Consider the following 19,592-nt stretch of genomic DNA (forward strand, 5'->3'; position numbering starts at 1 on the left):
AAGATGAAATAGTGCAGTCTTCCTATCATCTGGGTGGATATGCTTAGCCTGGGTCCTTTGTTGAAACCTGTCTGGCATGGGTGGCGCTACCAGTAGAATACATTACCACTAGCATAGCTTATAGCCTTCTCAGAGCATGTAGACTCCTCCACACAACAAGGGGGCATCCATGGAGGGAGTTTCTGCTTCTACTATTAAAAGAAATGCAGTCATTGCTAGACTTGTTGAACTTTGCTTGCAGAGTACTTCCAATGGGTAGAGGCTTCTCCAGGTGAGTGGAGCAAAGCACTGCAGGAGTCAGAAAACCATTCTCTAAAGCCAAAGAACCAAAGCTTTGATAGCAGACCTGTCAGTGCAGGAGGTCTCCTTCACAAAATTTTAATGTGATAATAGTATGATCAGAAGCCCTGAAATCAAACCGCAATGAGACTTTTCCATGGATGCCTCTGGGGCAATTGTGTTTTGGCATGTATTTGTAGGGTTGTTGGTGCATGGGACAGTGGCCAAAGCCCTGGGAATTCAATGACCTATGGCACAACATGACACTATTAATACTATTTCCTATTGCAGTAGCAGGAGAGTTATAGACTTATAAAGAACCAGCACATAGTTTTCTGGACCGATAACATGAATGCAGTTGATGTGGTAAATAACATCCTCAACATCAGTCCCATTTATCAATATATTGAAGTATCTGGTAACTAAGTGCAAATAGTTCAATATCCATTTCAATGTGAAGCATATTCCCGGGATGAACACCACTGTAGCTGATACACTATCCAGAGGAAAGCTAGAGGAATTATTTTAGCTAGTGCTAATCAGGTTGGTGAATATTGTTGTAAGCACTTTTGGCAGGTTGTTACCCCATTATAGGTGACCTTGTCAAGAATTCCCTAGCGAGCAGCACATGGGCAGCATACAGGAGCATTGAAGATGGATAAACTTACAGAAGCAAACAACTACATTCCCTAGGGTTTTATTGCGATTACGGCTAATGTCCAAGGCTGGATTTGCCCCGCAGCTATTAGGCTCTTTTGAACATAATAACTGAATGTTCACGCTGCGGAGTTCCGCAGCGTAAAATAACCCGCAGAATGTCCTATTTGCCGCGGGAATACGTGCAGCCGGCTTCCATGGTAGTCAATGGAAGCTGGCCGTCACGCCTTACTTCCGCTGTAGCACAGCAGAAGTATAGTGTGAATGCGCTACCCCGCCCACCACCGGCTGCATCATATGGCACTGCTGGCGTGTCATGTGCTGTACTTTGCATGTGCACCAGCCAGTCATGCGGGACTCCCACAGTGGATCTTTGGGGGTCTTTGGGGGGGAGGGGGGGGGGGGCGCCGTGACGGTCTTTGCAGGGGTATTCCTCTTGCAGAGCCCATCACAGCCATGGGCATGAGCCTTTAGATTGTAATCGCTTAAATAAAATCTTTATTATGTTTAAATAAAACTACCCAACAATAGAAAAATCTGAATTAAAATGAGGGCCCACATGAAAAGCCAAGAGCAACAGACCTAAACCATCTCATACCATCTATATATATATATATATGTATATATATATATATATATATATATATATATATATATATATATATATATATATATATATATTATATATATATATATATATATATATATATATATATATATATATATATATATATATATATATATATATAAAATATATACACACACACATATACACACATACACACACACACACACACACACACATATACACTCATATCTAAGTTGTGGATTAGACTTGGTACATTACACAGTTGTGCCAATACTTTTGCACTTAGCATTGAATTTTCGAGTTGTGACCTCTTTTACTTTTCCTATGTAGGACCTAAAGAATGCTCTTGCCAAATTTCATGTTTATATGACATCGGGACGTTCATATACTTTCACCTTTATATACTGTATATTATATACACACACCCACAGGTTTTTTTTGCACCACACTTTGCCTCACCTTAGGAGGGCGATTTTGCTGTTTTTCGATTTGTTGGATTCTCACCACCGCTGTAGGAGCTGGATACACTGAGTGACTCATCGGGCCCTGTCAAAGTTCTCCATGTTAAAGTATAGCGGCACTTCAGGATTCAAGCGTTGCTAAGCAACGCTCATAGTCACACAATATACAGTGGCAGTTCAGGCAAATGAAGCTCACAGGAGGGAGACGGCCACAGCAGAGAGAGTCAAGCGACACACATTGGGGGGGGGGGGGGGGAGTCAAGCAAAGCCATAGGAAGGGGATTCAAACAACGCCCACAGGAGGGAGAGTAAATAATCCCACAGTCTTTTTCTTGCACCACTCTTTGACCCCTTTATAAGACTGCTGGTGGCTGATTTTGGTGTCAGGGGTTGTGTTACATCCGCACCACCACCATAAAATCCTAAAATTAGATTTTTATACAACAAGTCACTTGTTAGAGCAGGTCAAAGTTCCCAATGCTAAGTCTATGGGCACGCGGCTAAGTGTGGCGACGTGTGGTTACGGAGTGTGATGTCATATGAGGAGAACAGCTGATAGCTCTGTTCTCCTCACCAACTAATTCATGCGGACCCGTGGATCACTCACCTCCCGGAGCACTGCTGATTCACTGGAGAGATCAGCATGACCAGAAGAGATCTGGCGAAAGCGCTCCCCAAGCGCTAATAGAGTCCTTCCCTGCACAGGGTTTTGGCGCGCCTGCCTCCTCCTCTGCCGAAGGCACACAGAGTTGACAGCCCGGCAAACCCCCATCAGGTAAGAGCAGGGAATTTGTATGAAGAAAGCTGGCAGGGCTTCCAAGATGGCATCCAGTCACACACACACAGCACTGCTACATGCAGGTACACACACTCAGCACTGCAAAACGTAGGCACACACACTCAGCACTACCACATGCAGACACACACAAACACACACACACTCAGCACTACCACATGCAGGCACGCACACTCAGCACTGCTACACAAATGCACCCAGCACTACTACATGCAGGTACACACACTCAGCACTACTACATGCAGGTTCTCCATGCACTCAGCCCTGCTACATGCAAGTACACACACACACACACTCAATACTACTATACACAGGTACACAAACACTCAGCAATGCTACATGCAGGTACACATGTAGTGGCCAGCACATCATCCTGGTCCCCTCCATAAATGTCATACATGTAATGTCTTATGTAGATGCACTGTGCAAAAATGTCTTGCCATTCTAGTATGTGTACTGCACAGCTGCAGCAAATGATGAGTTAATGTCTGCAAAAATAAGCTGACTGTTTGTAAATGTATCTATTATGTCTTGTCACGTGGTATAAGAGAGGCTACAAATGTGAGTCCTTGAGAGCGGGAAAAGATAGTTGGACCATCTTCTGGAGCTGAGAGAGAGAAAAGCACAGAGGCACCTTCAGCCCTCATGTGTTGAAGTATGGAAGAAAAGGAGAGGTTTTCCCAGAGTGCGTGGTTAAAGGGGTTGTCCCGCGAAAGCAAGTGGGGGTATACACTTCTGTATGGCCATATTAATGCACTTCGTAATATACATCGTGCATTAAATATGAGCCAAACAGAAGTTATTCACTTACCTGCTCCGTTGCTAGCGTCCTCGTCTCCATGGTGCCGTCTAATTTCAGCGTCTAATCTCCCGATTAGACGCGCTTGCGCAGTCCGGTCTTCTCCCTTCTGAATGGGGCCGCTCGTGCCGGAGAGCTGCTCCTCGTAGCTCCGCCCCGTCACGTGTGCCGATTCCAGCCAATCAGGAGGCTGGAATCGGCAATGGAACGCACAGAGCCCACGGTGCACCATGGGAGAAGACCTGCGGTCCACCATGGGTGAAGATCCCGGTGGCCATCTTAGCAAGGTAAGTAAGAAGTCGCCGCAGCGCGGGGATTCGGATAAGTACTATCCGTTTTTTGTTTTTTTTACCCCTGCATCGGGTTTGTCTCGCGCCGAACGGGGGGGCTATTGAAAAAAAAAAAACCCGTTTCGGCGCGGGACAACCCCTTTAAGGAATGACGATGGAGTGAGCCCCCAAAGAGAGAGAGTGAGCAGCAAGCGAGTGCAGCCTTGCAAGGCCTAGTGCAGAGGTGCTCACTTATTTGCTTCATGTCCGCGAGTCCTGAAGCCTTGGACTGCCCGGTGGAGGTACTCTACAGTCATTGTTCCCATTCAAGTATTCGGAAGCCTTGGTCCCGCTGAGTGGAGGTACACATCTTTAGTTAGTCATCATGCACAGGCGGCCTGAAGTCAGGATCTGCCATGTGGAAGTACTCTAGCTTCTTGAATTCCTGCACTTGTCAAACCTGTCATTTATGCCTTATTAAAGTTTATTCTGCAAGTAAAAGTTATTCCATGCCCTGACCATTCCTGGGGACCTGAGGTACTATATCTCCTGTATGTGGCTCATTTATTTCCCCGCTGATGTTCATGCCAGGAGGAAAGGGGGGGGTGGGACAGGAACGGGGGCATCACCCATAACAACCACAACCTCTGTTCCCCAGTTTATTGGGCAGGCAATAAGAACAGTTACCACAGGGTTGGCTACCAGGAGAGTCCTCTATAAGGGCGCCCACCCACTGGCGTTTTTTTTCCCTGCGAAATTCGCAGCATTTTTTTCTCTGCAGTGGTCTATGGGACTTGTAATGTTAAAATCGCGATCGCGCAAAATCGTAATTTACCGCGAAATCGCGATTTTGCGCGATCGCGATTTTAACATTACAAGTCCCATAGACCCCTACAGAGAAAAAAAATGCTGCGAATTTCGCAGGGAAAAAAAACGCCAGTGGGTGGGCGCCCTTAGGCTGGGATGTTATATCAATGTGGCTGTGGACAGGAATCTTCCTAAGGTTCTGACCCCTCCTGTATGTAATACTGGGTTGTTTGGTTATGATACTTTCCAATTAAAGATCCGCTAGCAAATTTGGTCAGTATTTTCTCAGGATTTCCATAATTTTGTTGGTATTTTCAGCAAATGTACCAATGCTTCTAATGATCTTCTTACCATCTGCCTCATTTTCGACATAGAATACAGCTATAGTTTTGGAACCGTACATGGATCGCTGAGCATTACAAAAACCATTAAAGCTTTAAAATCAGAATAATTTGTAGATAACATGGACAATGACAGTGTTAAATATCTTATTGTAAAGAGGAGTTACCAATGCACCTAGCAACAAAAGGCTGACCTCAGTATGACAATATGCAATAGTGCTGCCATCTTGAGGTACTGAAATCACTGTGCCGCACGGCTAAAAATTAGTGTAGCTGTGGACTCCATCATACTATCATGTCATATGGACTGTTTGATTCATGTCAGTTAGTTCTACAAAAAAAGCAAATTGTGAACATTTGAGAAAATTCTGGGGCAAAGCAGTACAAAAAAAAATGTCTTCCTTTTGCAAAATGTGGCTAAGAAATGGCTTCAAAATTAGATGGAAAACCAGAGCTTTAGCCACAGCCAGAACATAGGTGTCAGGCTGTGCTGCTGGGATCTGTTGTACTACTGGGTTCCAGGAGCACACCTTCACAGGTAGGGGTTAATTCAGCTGGTGGGGTGTGGTATTCCCCTGCAGCCAATCCTTTTTAGTCTGCAGCATATAAAAACCAGCATCTCTCAGTAGTTGAGGCTGGTCTTTGTACTCCTTGGATGGCATCTGTCTTGGACCCACTCAGAGCTGTATTTCCATGTAGGTCTGTTGTGTCTCTCTGCTTTCCAAAGACATTTTGGACACCTATAGTCCTTGTCTGTATCATATGCAAACCCCCTCTTCCCTTCCCCTGACAGATGGGGCCTCCAAACGTTTTTTGTCTTGTTGTGTGTCAGATGGGTTAGGTCTGACTCAGTTTTCTATGTCAGCATGGTGGCTTACTGTCTATCCCCCTGGTATGAGGACACTTTAGACTTGCTGTGGAGTTTCATCTGTGTGCCTTTGAGCTCTGGGTGGAGTCCATGTTGTATGCACTACCTGTTTTAGTCTGGTGTGAACAGTGACTAGTGTTGTATGTCTGCCCAAGTGGCCAGACATGTTGTGTGAGCAGTCCTGTTCTGTGTACAGTGTGTGTGTCTACAGTGTCATGTCAGTATGTCTCGTAGTGTCTTGTTAGAGTAGGGACTGCAAGACACGAGTAGCCTTGACGTGGCTTGCAGCTTCAGTTCATTGGCCAATGCACGAGCTAATTCCTCGCTTTTTATATTCAGCTTTTCCATCTACTGTAGAGTGCGAGGTTTGTGTGGTGAGTTTGTGCATTCTGTCAGTTCCGCTTGGTTGTGAGTGTCCCCCTGCAGAGAGAGCAGGACCAAGGTTCCAGCGTGGGGCTGCCTCTATTGAGGTGATCGCCCTGCTTTTTTAGGTAGGGCCATGTTGTCCTTGCCAGCAGTATAGGGCCAGTTGTCCCTAAACCCGTGCTTTCAGGTCACGTTCGTGTGGACCCGGTGCTTAGTTGCCCACACGAACGTAACAATAGGCCAGCAAGCATTCCCTGGGTATTGTTTTGGGGCATAGTGCCACCCTCTGCCTATCTTTACATATAAAACTTTCAGAAAGAAGCTGGGGAGGTAAACAGAATATCTACAAGGGTGACAGAAAAAGCACGAGGGACTCTGCCTAGTTAGGTCTGTGTTTTGATTTGTCTTCTTTGCCCTCTTTGAATGAATGTCATCGTTTTTCAAAGGGGGAGCATTTTGTTGCTTGCATTAAGCTGTCAAACACATGTTGGGAAAAAAAACAAAAAAAAAAAACAATGTGGAATCTGACACTTTAAAGCCCGTGTGAATGAGGCCTTATACTGTATGTACGGAGGAGAAACCAGTACAGCAGCTGGCAGCAGGTACTCACCGCACCAAAACATTTATCTTCGGATTTTGTTACACATATTGGAACGTTCCCAATAGTGTCCAAATTGTTGCAACACCCGCTATGACACTGGTCACTAGAATAACAGAAATCTCCAAGGTTCTAAATGTAAATCAAAGGAAAGAAAAGTTTTATCAATTCATTTATAAGCTTTCACATTTATGTCACATAAAGAAGTGTGTTTTACAAACATTTTCGACATGTCATAGGGACGTGTGAAAATTTTTTATCACTTGGGCTGCAGATGATGAGACCACACTGATTGCTAAAAATAAAGCAGCCAAAGCACTCATACAAGAGCTGTCACTGCTGGTCCACTGAAGGTGAGCCCATAGACTTTGTATTGAGCCAGTCTTCAGTTAAATAGCAAGGACAGCAATCTGATGAGCGCTTTGGCTGACTTGTTCTAGCAATCTGTGGGAGTCTCAGCAGGTGCATATCTAAGGGCTCAGGGTCCTGGGTGCAGAAGTTCAGCTCAAGCCCCTCCCACCTATACTTGTACCCGGACCTACAGCATGCTGCATATAACTGCAAAACAAATTTGCATACATGATGTAGCCTATTGCCATAAACTTTGCAAACATGACTCATTTCTTGGACTGCTTGAAAATTTGTTTGCAGCCTCTTAAACTGTGTTCATGTTTTTCGTTACATTTTAGAATCCGTTAAAAAACATAGAAAAACTGCATGCACTATTCAAAAACCGAGCTACACCAGTATGCTCCATATTACTACATACAAGGAGCTGTACATACATAATTATAGCTTTTACCTGTGACTTCGTCCACATGAAATTTGTACACTTTCTAGATGATACAAATTGTAACTATCTTCAGAATTATTACGCTGCTAATCCATCACTAATTATCTTATGTTATAAACCTTTAGCTTTCATTATCATATATATTGTGTTTCTTAATTATATAAACCATTTTCATAATATCTGTACTATGAAAGGTCCTTTAGTAATCCAGATTAGTGAAGGACCTCTTTGTAAATTACATTCACATTATTATCTATTATGCCAGAAGAGGGGACAGCCAAGGCTAGCCCGCGATCTTTCCATATTCTAGCATCCAGGAAAACTATTGAACTAGAGACTAGAGATGAGCGAGCGCACTCGTCCGAGCTTGATGCTCGTTCGATTATTAGGTTGTTCGAGATGCTAGTTACTCGAGACGAGCACCACGCGGTGTTCGAGTCAATTACATTTCCTTCCCTGAAAGATTTGCGCCCTTTTCTGGCCAATAGAAACGCAGGGAAGGCATTACAACTTCCTTCTGTGACGTTCCAGCCCTATCCCACCCCACTGCAGTGAGTGGCTGGGGAGATCAGGTGACACCCGAGTATTTAAATCTGCCCCGCCCACGGCTCGCCACAGACACACGCTAAGAGAGATCAGGGAAAGTGCTGCTGCTGCTATAGGGAGAGTTTTAGCGTCTTCAAGAACCACAAAGGTCCTTCTTAGGGCCACAGCTCACCTAGTGCATTACTGTTGTGGCTGCTGTGAGCAGTTTTGCACTTTAAAATTTTTTTTTATGTATATCGGGCGTGCAGGCTGTAGCGTTCTCAGGCTGCAGGCTGTACTTGAGTATAGGGGCAGTATTGGTCAGACAGGTACAGTGGTAGTGTAGAATCCTGTCTACAGGAACCCCAACGGTCCTTCTTAGGGCAACCTTTGACTGTGTGCATTTAACTCTGTGATTGCTGGGAGTTGTAGTACCTCCGTTTTTCACAGCAGAGCCTGCGTGCAGCCTTCATTTAAATATTTTGTGTCCGCAGATAGTGTAACGTCTGCGCTGTCTGCCTCCAAGAGTACGCCAAGAAACCACAAATTTTTTACACTGCTCTGTCTTCCACGCCAGCTGCCTCAGAAGTGTACGGTGTGTCAGACACCCATAGGTTGAAAGTGCAATACACACTGCATAGCCTCAGCCTGCATTGCATAGTGAAAAAAAAAGGAAATTTAAAAAAGAAATCCTTTTTATAAAGGCTAGAGATGAGCGAGCACTATAATGCTCGGGTGCTCGTTACTCGAGACGAACTTTTCGCGATGCTCGAGGGTTCGTTTCGAGTAACGAACCCCATTGAAGTGCATTTTTGTATATCGCCGATGCTCGCTAAGGTTTTCGTTTGTGAAAATCTGGGCAATTCAAGAAAGTGATGGGAACGACACAGCAACGGATAGGGCAGGCGAGGGGCTACATGTTGGGCTGCATCTCAAGTTCCCAGGTCCCACTATTAAGCCACAATAGCGGCAAGAGTGCCCCCCCCCAACAACTTATACTTCTGAAAAGCCCTCATTAGCAATGGATACCTTAGCTAAGCACCACACTACCTCCAACAAAGCACAATCACTGCCTGCATGACACTCCGCTGCCACTTCTCCTGGGTTACATGCTGCCCAACCCCCCCTGCACGACCCAGTGTCCACAGCGCACACCAAATTGTCCCTGCGCAGCCTTCAGCTGCCCTCATGCCACGCCACACTCATGTCTATTTATAAGTGCGTCTGCCAGAGGAACCGCAGGCACACACTGCAGAGGGTTGGCACGGCGAGGCAGCGACCCTCTTTAAAAGGGGTGGGGCGATAGTCCACAATGCTGTACAGAAGCAATGAGAAATCCAATCCTGTGCCACCTCCATCTGGAGCTGCACACGTGGGCATAGCAATGGAGAACCTATGTGCCACACACTATTCATTCTGTCAAGGTGTCTGCATGGCCCAGTCAGACAGCGTTTTTTTTATAAATAGTCACAGGCAGGTACAACTCCGCAATGGGAATTACGTGTGCACCCACAGCATGGGTGGTTCCCTGGAACCCACCGGTGGTACATAAATATATGCTATTGCATTGCCCATCACAGCTGAGGTAATAATGTCATGTTTAATGCAGGCGGGCTTCGGCCCACACTGCATGCCCCAGTCAGACTGGCGTTCTTTAGAAGTGGACACAGATGCATTTACAACTCCCTGTGGACCGACAGCATGGGTGGCTCCCTGGAACCCACCGGCGGTACATAAATATATCCCATTGCATTGCCCATCACAGCTGAGGTAATAATGTCATGTTTAATGCAGGTGGGCTTCGGCTCACACTGCATGCCCCAGTCACACTGGGGTTCTTTAGAAGTGGACACAGATGCATTTACAACTCCCTGTGGACCCACAGCATGGGTGGCTCCCTGAAACCCACCGGCGGTACATAAATATATCCCATTGCATTGCCCATCACAGCTGATGTTATGTCAGCTGTAATGCAGGTGGGCAAAAAATTAATTGGATTACACTGTAGGCGAGGGCCCACAAAAATTGGTGTACCAACAGTACTAATGTACCTGAGAAAATTGCCCATGCCCAACCGAGAGGGCTGGTGAAACCCATTAATCGCTTTGGTTTACGTGGCTTAATTGGTAACTAGGCCTGGAGGCAGCCCAGTTAAAATAAAAATTGGTTGAGGTGAAAGTTTCAACACTTTAATGAGCATTGAAACGTATAAAAATTGTTTAGAAAAATTATATGAGTGAGCCTTGTGGGCCTAAGAAAAATTGCACGTTCGGCGTGATTACGTCAGGTTTCAGTAGGAGGAGCAGGAGGAGGAGTATGAATATTATACACAGATTGAAGAAAGAAAAAAGGTCCCTGTTTTGGATGGTGATAGAGAACGATGCTTCCATCCGCGGGTGCAGCCTACGTATTGTTTATGTATCGCTGCTGTCCGCTGGTGGAGAAGAGAAGTCTGGGGAAATCCAGGCTTTGTTCATCTTGATGAGTGTAAGCCTGTCGGCACTGTCGGTTGACAGGTGGGTACGCTTATCGATGATCATTCCCCCAGCCACACTAAACACACTCTCTGACAAGACGCTAGCCGCAGGACAAACAAGCACCTCCAGGGGATACAGCGTGAGTTCAGGCCACGTGTCCAGCTTCAACACCCAGTAGTTGTAGGGGGCAGAGGCGTCACCGAGGAGGGTCGTGCGATCGGCTACGTACTCCCTCACCATCCTTTTACAGTGCTCCCGCCAACTCAGCCTTGACTGGGGACCGGTGACACAGTCTTGCTGGGGAGCCATAAAGCTGTCAAAGGCCTTAGAGAGTGTTCCCCTGCCTGCGCTGTACATGCTGCCTGATCTCTGCGCCTCCCCTGCTACCTGGGCCGCGGAAATGCGCCTTCGGCCACTAGCGCTGTCGGATGGGAAGTTTACAATCAGTTTGTCCACCAGCGCCCTGTGGTATAGCATCATTCTCGAACCCCTTTCCTCTTCAGGAATGAGAGTGGAAAGGCTCTCCTTATACCGTGGGTCGAGCAGTGTGTACACCCAGTAATCCGTAGTGGCCAGAATGCGTGTAACGCGAGGGTCACGAAAAAGGCATCCTAACATGAAGTCAGCCATGTGTGCCAGGGTGCCTGTATGCAACACATGGCTGTCCTCACTAGGAAGATCACTTTCAGGATCCTCCTCCTCCTCTGGCCATACACGCTGAAAGGATGACAGGCAAGCTACATCTGTACCCTCAGCAGTGGGCCAAGCTGTCTCTTCCCCCTCCTCCTCATGCTCCTCCCCCTCCTCCTCCCCCTCTGGCCATACACGCTGAAAGGATGACAGGCAAGCTGCATCTGTCCCCTCAGCAGTGGGCCAAGCTGTCTCTTCCCCCTCCTCCTCATGCTCCTCCCCCTCCTCCTCAACGCGCTGAAATATAGACATGAGGTTGCTCTGACTATCCAGCGACATACTGTCTTCCCCCGCCTCCGTTTCTGATTCCAAAGCGTCTGCCTTTATGCTTTGCAGGGAACTTCTCAAGAGGCATAGCAGAGGAATGGTGACGCTAATGATTGCAGCATCCCCGCTCACCATCTGGGTAGACTCCTCAAAGTTTCCAAGGACCTGGCAGATGGCTGCCAACCAGGCCCACTCTTCTGTAAATAATTGAGGAGGCTGACTCCCACTGCGCCGCCCATGTTGGAGTTGGTATTCCACTATAGCTCTACGCTGCTCATAGAGTCTGGCCAACATGTGGAGCGTAGAGTTCCACTGTGTGGGCACGTCGCACAGCAGTTGGTGCACTGGCAGATTAAACCGATGTTGCAATGTCCGCAGGGTGGCAGTGTGCGTGTGGGATTTGCGGAAATGTGCGCAGAGCTGGCGCACCTTTCCGAGCAGGTATGACAAGTGGGGGTAGCTTTTCAGAAAGCGCTGAACCACCAAATTAAAGACATGGGCCAGGCATGGCACGTGCGTGAGGCTGCCGAGCTGTAGAGCCGCCACCAGGTTACGGCCGTTGTCACACACGACCATGCCCGGTTGGAGGCTCAGCGGCACAAGCCAGCGGTCGGTCTGCTCTGTCAGACCCTGCAGCAGTTCGTGGGCCGTGTGGCTCTTCTCTCCTAAGCTGAGTAGTTTCAGCACGGCCTGCTGACGCTTGCCCACCGCTGTGCTGCAACGCCTCGTGACACCGACTGCTGGCGACGTGCTGCTGCTGCTGCTGACACATCTTGATTGCGAGACAGAGGTTGCGTAGGAGGAGGAGGAGGGTGGCTTAGTGGAGGAAGCATACACCCCCGCAGATACCACCACCGTGCTGGGGCACGCTATTCGGGGGGTGGGTAGGACGTGAGCGGTCCCAGGCTCTGACTCTTTCCCAGCCTCCACTAAATTCACCCAATGTGCCGTCAGGGAGATATAGTGGCCCTGCCCGCCTGTGCTTGTCCACGTGTCTGTTGTTAAGTGGACCTTGGCAGTGACCGCTTTGGTGAGTGCGCGTACAATGTTGCGGGAGACGTGGTCGTGCAGGCCTGGGACGGCACATCGGGAAAAGTAGTGGCGACTGGGAACCGAGTAGCGCGGGGCCGCCGCCGCCATCATGCTTTTGAAAGCCTCCGTTTCCACAAGCCTATACGGCAGCATCTCTAGGCTGATCAATTTTGCAATGTGCACGTTTAACGCTTGAGCGTGCGGGTGCGTGGCGGCGTACTTGCGCTTGCGCTCAAACAGTGGCGCTAGCGACGTCTGGACGCTACGCTGAGAGACATTGCTGGATGGGGTCGAGGACAGCGGAGGTGAGGGTGTGGGTGCAGGCCAGGAGACGGTACTGCCTGTGTCCTCAGAGAGGGGTTGGATCTCAGTGGCAGGTTGGGGCACAGGGGGAGAGGCAGTGGTGCAAACCGGAGGTGGTGAACGGCCTTCGTCCCACCTTGTGGGGTGCTTGGCCATCATATGCCTGCGCATGCTGGTGGTGGTGCCTCCCCAGCTGATCTTGGCGCGACAAAGGTTGCACACCACTGTTCGTTGGTCGTCAGGCGTCTCTGTGAAAAACTGCCACACCGTAGAGCACCTTGACCTCTGCAGGGTGGCATGGAGCGAGGGAGTGCTTTGGGAACCAGTTGGTGGATTATTCGGTCTGGCCCTGCCTCTACCCCTGGCCACCGCACTGGCTCGGCCTGTGCCCACACCCTGACTTGGGCCTCCGCGTCCTCGCCCGCATACAAGTCCTATAGGCCTAACCCTACCCCTCAGCATGGTGTATTAGCAATAGTGCAGATACAGAACGCTGTAATTAAATGTGCCGCTTATTGGCCTGTGGTTGGAGGCTGACTTTGTTTACGGAACGCCAGGAAATAATTTGGCGCACACCTGCTGTAACACTTAGCTGGCTGCGTATTTATTTGTAGAACTACTACACCCAGCACACACGGACCCAGAACACTGAGCACAGTGACAGGCAGGCCAAATAGATTTTTTGCCCAATATTTTTTTGAAAAGGCCTACTGCGTATATTCAATCAATAATATATGTCTTCTGTTCCTGAAGTGTGTCACAGAACTGCAGAGTGTTGCACTGTTATTAACTGCAACAGAGCGGTGATTTCACAGCCAGGAAATAATTTGGCGCACGCCTGCTGTAACACTTAGCTGGCTGCGTATTTATTTGTAGAACTACTACACCCAGCAGACACGGACCCAGAACACTGAGCACAGTGACAGGCAGGCCAAATAGATTTTGTGCCCAATATTTTTTTGAAAAGGCCTACTGCGTATATTCAATCAATAATATATGTCTTCTGGCACTGCCTACACAATTCTGTCCCTGGAGTGTGTCACGGAACTGCAGAGTTGCACTGTTATTAACTGCAACAGAGCGGTGATTTCACAGCCAGGAAATAATTTGGCGCACGCCTGATGTAACACTTAGCTGGCTGCGTATTTATTTGTAGAACTACTACACCCAGCACACACGGACCCAGAACACTGAGCACAGTGACAGGCAGGCCAAATAGATTTTTTGCCCAATATTTTTTTGAAAAGGACCACTGCGTATATTCAATCAATAATATATCTTCTGTCCCTGCCTCCACACTTCTGTCCCTGGACTATTACTGCAGGGCGCAATGCTCTGCACGGCCGATATACCAAAAAAAAAAAAATGTGCAACACTGCAAAAAGCAGCCTCCACACTACTGCATACGGTTAGATGTGGCCCTAAGAAGGACTGTTGGGGTTCTTGAAGCCTACAATAACTCCTAACGCTCTCCCTGCCTCCACACTTCTGTCCCTGGACTATTACTGCAGGGCGCAATGCTCTGCACGGCCGATATACCAAAAAAAAAAAATGTGCAACACTGCAAAAAGTAGCCTCACAGTACTGCACACGGTTAGATGTGGCCCTAAGAAGGACCGTTGGGGTTCTTGAAGCCTACACTAACTCCTAACACTCTCCCTACAGCAGCTCCAACACTATAGCACTGTCCCTCAGCTATGTCACAACGCATCTGAGGCGAGCCGCGGGAGGGACCGATTTTTAAGTGAAAGTAACTCGAACATCACGTGGTACTCGTTACGAGTAACGAGCATCTCGAACACGCTAATACTCGAACGAGTATCAAGCTCGGACGAGTATGTTCGCTCATCTCTAATAAAAGCATTTTTTCTATAGTGAACATGAAAATGAGAATTTACACCCCAAAATGGATACCCCTGTTTGTCCCGTGTTCAGAAACATACCCATTGTGGCCCTAATACTACGTCCGTATGCACAACGTTGCCCAAACCGAAAGAAGCAGCCGCTGGCTTTCAGAACAGACCTTTCGCTTGAAGGTGATTTAAGCCCCATTGCTCACTTGTAGAGCCCTTAAGCGGTAAAAATGATGGATAACCCCCACAAATTACCCAATTTTGAAAATTAGACCCCTTAACAAATTCATCTAGGGGTGTACTGCGCATTTTGACACCAAAGTATTTGAATGAATCTAAGCAAAGCATAAGAAAAGAAATATGATTTTCATTTTTTTGGCAATTATGTCATTTTAAAAACATTTTTTTTTAGCAGCGTACATACAAATGAAGACTTGCATGCCACAATGGATCCCCCTGTTTGTCCTGTGTTCATAAACATACCCACTGTGGCCCTGGGGGATCTTACCTCTTGAGGAGCGATTTGTGGAAAACTCTGGATTCTCCACGTGTCTGGTAGTGTCAGCTTGTACGCCATAGGACTAATCACTTTTGTGGGCCCTTTTCCCGTCACTAATCGGAAACCAGCTTTAAAGAAGTCACTTTAACTTATGGTTCTTGGAAGAAAAGTACACCAACTGGCCCACAGACAAAGGTTCAGAGATATTGTGCATACCTCTACTCCTCCTTAGCACTGCATCCCTGGACTGCTCCTAGTTGCCATGCACCTTCTCCCACACATCCCGCGGGTCCTGAACCTGAGCGTCTGCAGACAGATTGTTAGAAGAGGAGGGGAAGGATACCGCAAACCTGGGATTAAATCCAAAATTACAGAAGAATGGAAACACGCCAGACGCCGCATGTGTATGATTATTGATAGCAAATTCAGCCACTGCTAGAGAATTGACCCAGAGACTCTGACAATCACTCACATACATTCTGAGGTACTGAACCAGTTCCTTGTTCATACGTTCCATCTGCCCATTAGACTCCAGGTGAAAGGCAGAGGAAAACGACAACCCGATACAGATATTCTTATAAAAAGCCTTCCAAAACCGGGCAACAAATTAGACTCCCCGGTTGGAAACAATATCCTTAGGGACCCCATGCATGCGCACAATCTCCCTGATAAAGATGGTGGCTAACTCAGGAGCGGACTGAAGCTTCTTTAGAGCAGTAAAATGCACCATCTTGGAAAATCTGTCGAAGACCACCCAGATGACCGAGCACCCCTGGAACCCGGGCAGGTTGGTAATAAAATCCATCGACAGATGGGTCCATGGCCTCTCCGGAATGGGGAGACGACAAAGCAGACCCTCAGGTCATCTCCTTATACTCTTCCCTCGAGCACAAATAGGGCAGGACTTGACAAATTCCCTGACATCCTGAGACATTTGTGGCCACCAATACAAACGGCCACACAGCTCCAGGGTGCCTCAGACCCCTGGATGCCCTGCTAAAACCGAAGAATAAACCTCTTCCAGTATGAGGAGCCGCAAGGCATAGGGAACAATAAGTCTCCCCTCCGGGAGGTCTTGGGGAACGGACTGCTGAGCCGACTGGAGTGAAACAGAGGTGTCAGGCGTAAAATTGGTACAACCACGCTCGGGCCTAGAATACTCTCTCGCTGAGGCTCCTCTACCTTGGGAACCCCGAAGCTGCGAGACTGCACATCAGCTTTGACATTCTTGGACCCAGGCACATATGTGACTACAAAATTGAAACGTGAAAAAAAACAATGACCACCTTGCCTGACAAGCACTTTTCGGACTCCAGATAAACCAGATTCTTTTGGTCCGTGAGGACGAGTGTCCTCTAAGAAATGTTTTCACTCATCAAATGCCCATTTTATGGCTAATAATTCCCTGTTTTTGCCAATATCATAGTTGCGTTCTGCCTGATTAAACTTCCTGGAAAAGAGCGCCGGGAGATTCTTGTGAGAGGACTGCCTCCACCCCATGCTCAGATGCATCCACTTTAATGACGAATGGGTGATCTAGCTCCGGCTGAACCAACACCGGAAAGAGCCCTCTTGAGAAGTGCAAAGGCCTTCACTGCCTCTTGAGACCAGGAATCAACCCTAGCCCCCTTACTGGTCAAGTCAGTCAAGAGTTTGGCCACCACCATGAAGTTCTTAATGAATCTCCAAAGTTTACGAACCCCAAAAACTGTTGTAACGCCTTTAAGTTGGTGGGTTGCACCCAATCAGTGATAACCTTGACCTTTGCCTTCCTCTGGATCAACAACATACAGGCTGAACTAAAAGGACATTGTCTTCATTCGGCCTTACATACTATGTTATTATGTTACTATGTTGTCCGAGTCCATCCGGATGCGCGATGGAGAAATAACATATCCCAGAAAAGCAATTTCCTGTACACCAAAATGGCATTTCTCCAACTTAGCATGCAATTGATGGGCTCGAAGGTGGGAAAGCACTGTCCGTAACTGCCTGACATGGCTCTCCCAATCAGGAGAGAATATCATCAAAATATACAACCATGAACGTGCCCAGGATGTCATGAAAAATGATATTCATAAAACCTTAAAAAATAACTGGCACGTTACGTAACCCGAATGGCATGACTACATATTTAAAATGCCCCAACAGAGTATTAAATGCCATTTTCCATTTGTCCCCCTCTCTGATACGGATGAGATTATAAGCTCGCCGAAGGTCTAGCTTAGAGAACTAACGGGCCCCTACAACCTGATTGAGGAGGTCAGGAATCAGGGGTAAAGAGTACTGGTTCTTGATGGTTATCCTATTCAAGGCTCTATAACCAACACAAGGCTGGAGGCCACCATCCTTCTTCTCCACAAAAAATAATCCTGCCCCTGCGGGTGATTTGGAAGGACGTATATGTCCCTTGGCGAGACTCTCAGTAATATACTCCTTCATTGCCTCACGTTCAGGAACAGTTACATTAAATATTCCTCGCTTAGGAATCTTGCTCCCGGGAATAAGATTGATCTTGCAATCTCATTCCCGGTGCAAGGGAAAATGTCTCCGAAAGCTGTTTGGAAAGCATGTCAGAAAAATCTTCAATGTACGGAGGTAACCCATTTACCTTCTACTCTGGGGAATGCACCTGGACGGAGACTAAATGCTCACCACAACCTTGCCCCCACTGTACTAGTTCAGAGGTGGACCAATCAAGCTGGGGGTTGTGCTGCCGGAGCTTGGGTAACCCGAGGACTAAATCGACGAAAAGGCTCTCCATCCCCAAGAATGAACACACGTAAGAATGTAGCGCCCCTACGGAAAAAACTAGTTCTGGAGTCCTCTTACTGATTAACCCCGCTGACAATGGAGTGGAATCGATACCCGGAAAGGAGGATTCAGTGGTAAAAGACATGCAGACATAGACTTGACGAACTCAAAATTAACAAAGTTCGCGGCAGCCCCCGAATCAAAGAAGGCACAACCATTAAGGACATTAGCATTATACGAAATAGAGAATGGCGCTAACAATTTAGAACATTCCGGAAGTACCTGAGCTCCTAGGCAATCCCTCCGGACATCGCCTAGAAGTTTTCCCATGGCTGTTTCTTGGGGCAGTTGGCGACCCAAGGACCTGGACCTCCGCAATAAAGGCATAATTGGTTGCTGAGCCGAAATTCCTTGCGCTTCTTTAAGGACAAGGAGCCCACTTCCATTGCCTTGACTCCGATGGTAGCTGAGGTCAAGAATGGATTATTGGACCGGGTCACAGGCGGTTCGATCTGAGTCTTGCCTTAAGACAACGCTCCGCCTTTACCGCAATAGTCATAGCCTGTGATAATGTCTCGGGTTCCGGGTGCGACAACAACAGATCTTTAACAGACTAGGACAATCCAGTACAAAACAAATCTTTCAGAGCGTGGTCATTCCATCTAGACTCCACACAAAACTGCCGAGACTGGGAGCAGAACTCTTCTGCAAGACATCTTCCCTGCCGAAGACTCAATAACTTACTCATGGCATATCTCGCCCTATCTGGCTCGTCATAAATCTGCCCAAGGGCCATTAAAAAAAAGGCATCAACCGATTGGCAGAGCTGTGTGTTGGAGGGCAGCAAAAATGCCCAGTTTTGGGGGTTGCCTCTCAAGCGTGAAATTACAATGCCTACCCTCTGGTATTCCCAACCGGTGGTGGTGTAATTCACAATATAACCTGCACGCTTCCCGGAAAACAAAGAATATCCTAAAGGTCACCTGAAAAAAACATCAGGTAGCACAATCTTGGGTTCGACCCCTGAGCCTGGGGCTGCAGCAATAGTGACAGGAGTACCAGCAATTGTCTGCTCCTAATGCTTGAACCGAGCGGACAGATCATGCACCAACCCTGTTAAGGCTTGCACCTGATTAGCAAGGCTTGCAACAGCCTCCATATCAGAGTTCAAACTGGAAGGTCAAAACAGGTTCCCAGTAACAATATGGCCAGTGTTTCTGTTAGGGCTGGTCAGGGCAGATGGACAGGAAATTCCTACATCAACCCTCTCCCATGTCCCTACCTACTTGCCCCCCTAGGCTAGGCGCCAGAGCGACAACTGGGTGATGGTCCCTGCACTGCACTAGTGTCAGGGACCCCAAGAAGGAGGGACTGGGAGACCGACAGGTGGGAACCATGAGCTGAATAGGACAACAATGCGCTAACCAGAAAATAGTCGAGACAGCAAGCTAAGTCAAATCAAAAAGTCACGTGCGGAGTACAGGAGGGCAAAAACAGAAACAGAGTTCGATGCAAGCCGAGGTCAAACCAAAAGACATGTTCGAGGTACAGGAGGGTAAGGCAGAAGCA

General features: G+C 47.6%; 1 protein-coding gene across 2 annotated transcripts in view; it reads right to left on the reverse strand.

Moving 5' to 3' along the window:
* Positions 1–19,592, reverse strand: part of LOC136614463 (leucine-rich colipase-like protein 1) — a 168,840-nt gene that overhangs the window by 34,365 nt on the left and 114,883 nt on the right. For both annotated transcript variants that reach the window (XM_066594115.1, XM_066594114.1), the window contains exon 4: positions 6,843–6,962. In XM_066594115.1, the coding sequence (XP_066450212.1) occupies positions 6,843–6,962 (120 nt within the window). The remainder of the gene's footprint in view (positions 1–6,842; positions 6,963–19,592) is intronic.

The sequence above is a fragment of the Eleutherodactylus coqui genome, chromosome 1 (assembly GCF_035609145.1).
Source record: "Eleutherodactylus coqui strain aEleCoq1 chromosome 1, aEleCoq1.hap1, whole genome shotgun sequence".
Lineage (NCBI taxonomy): Eukaryota > Metazoa > Chordata > Amphibia > Anura > Eleutherodactylidae > Eleutherodactylus > Eleutherodactylus coqui.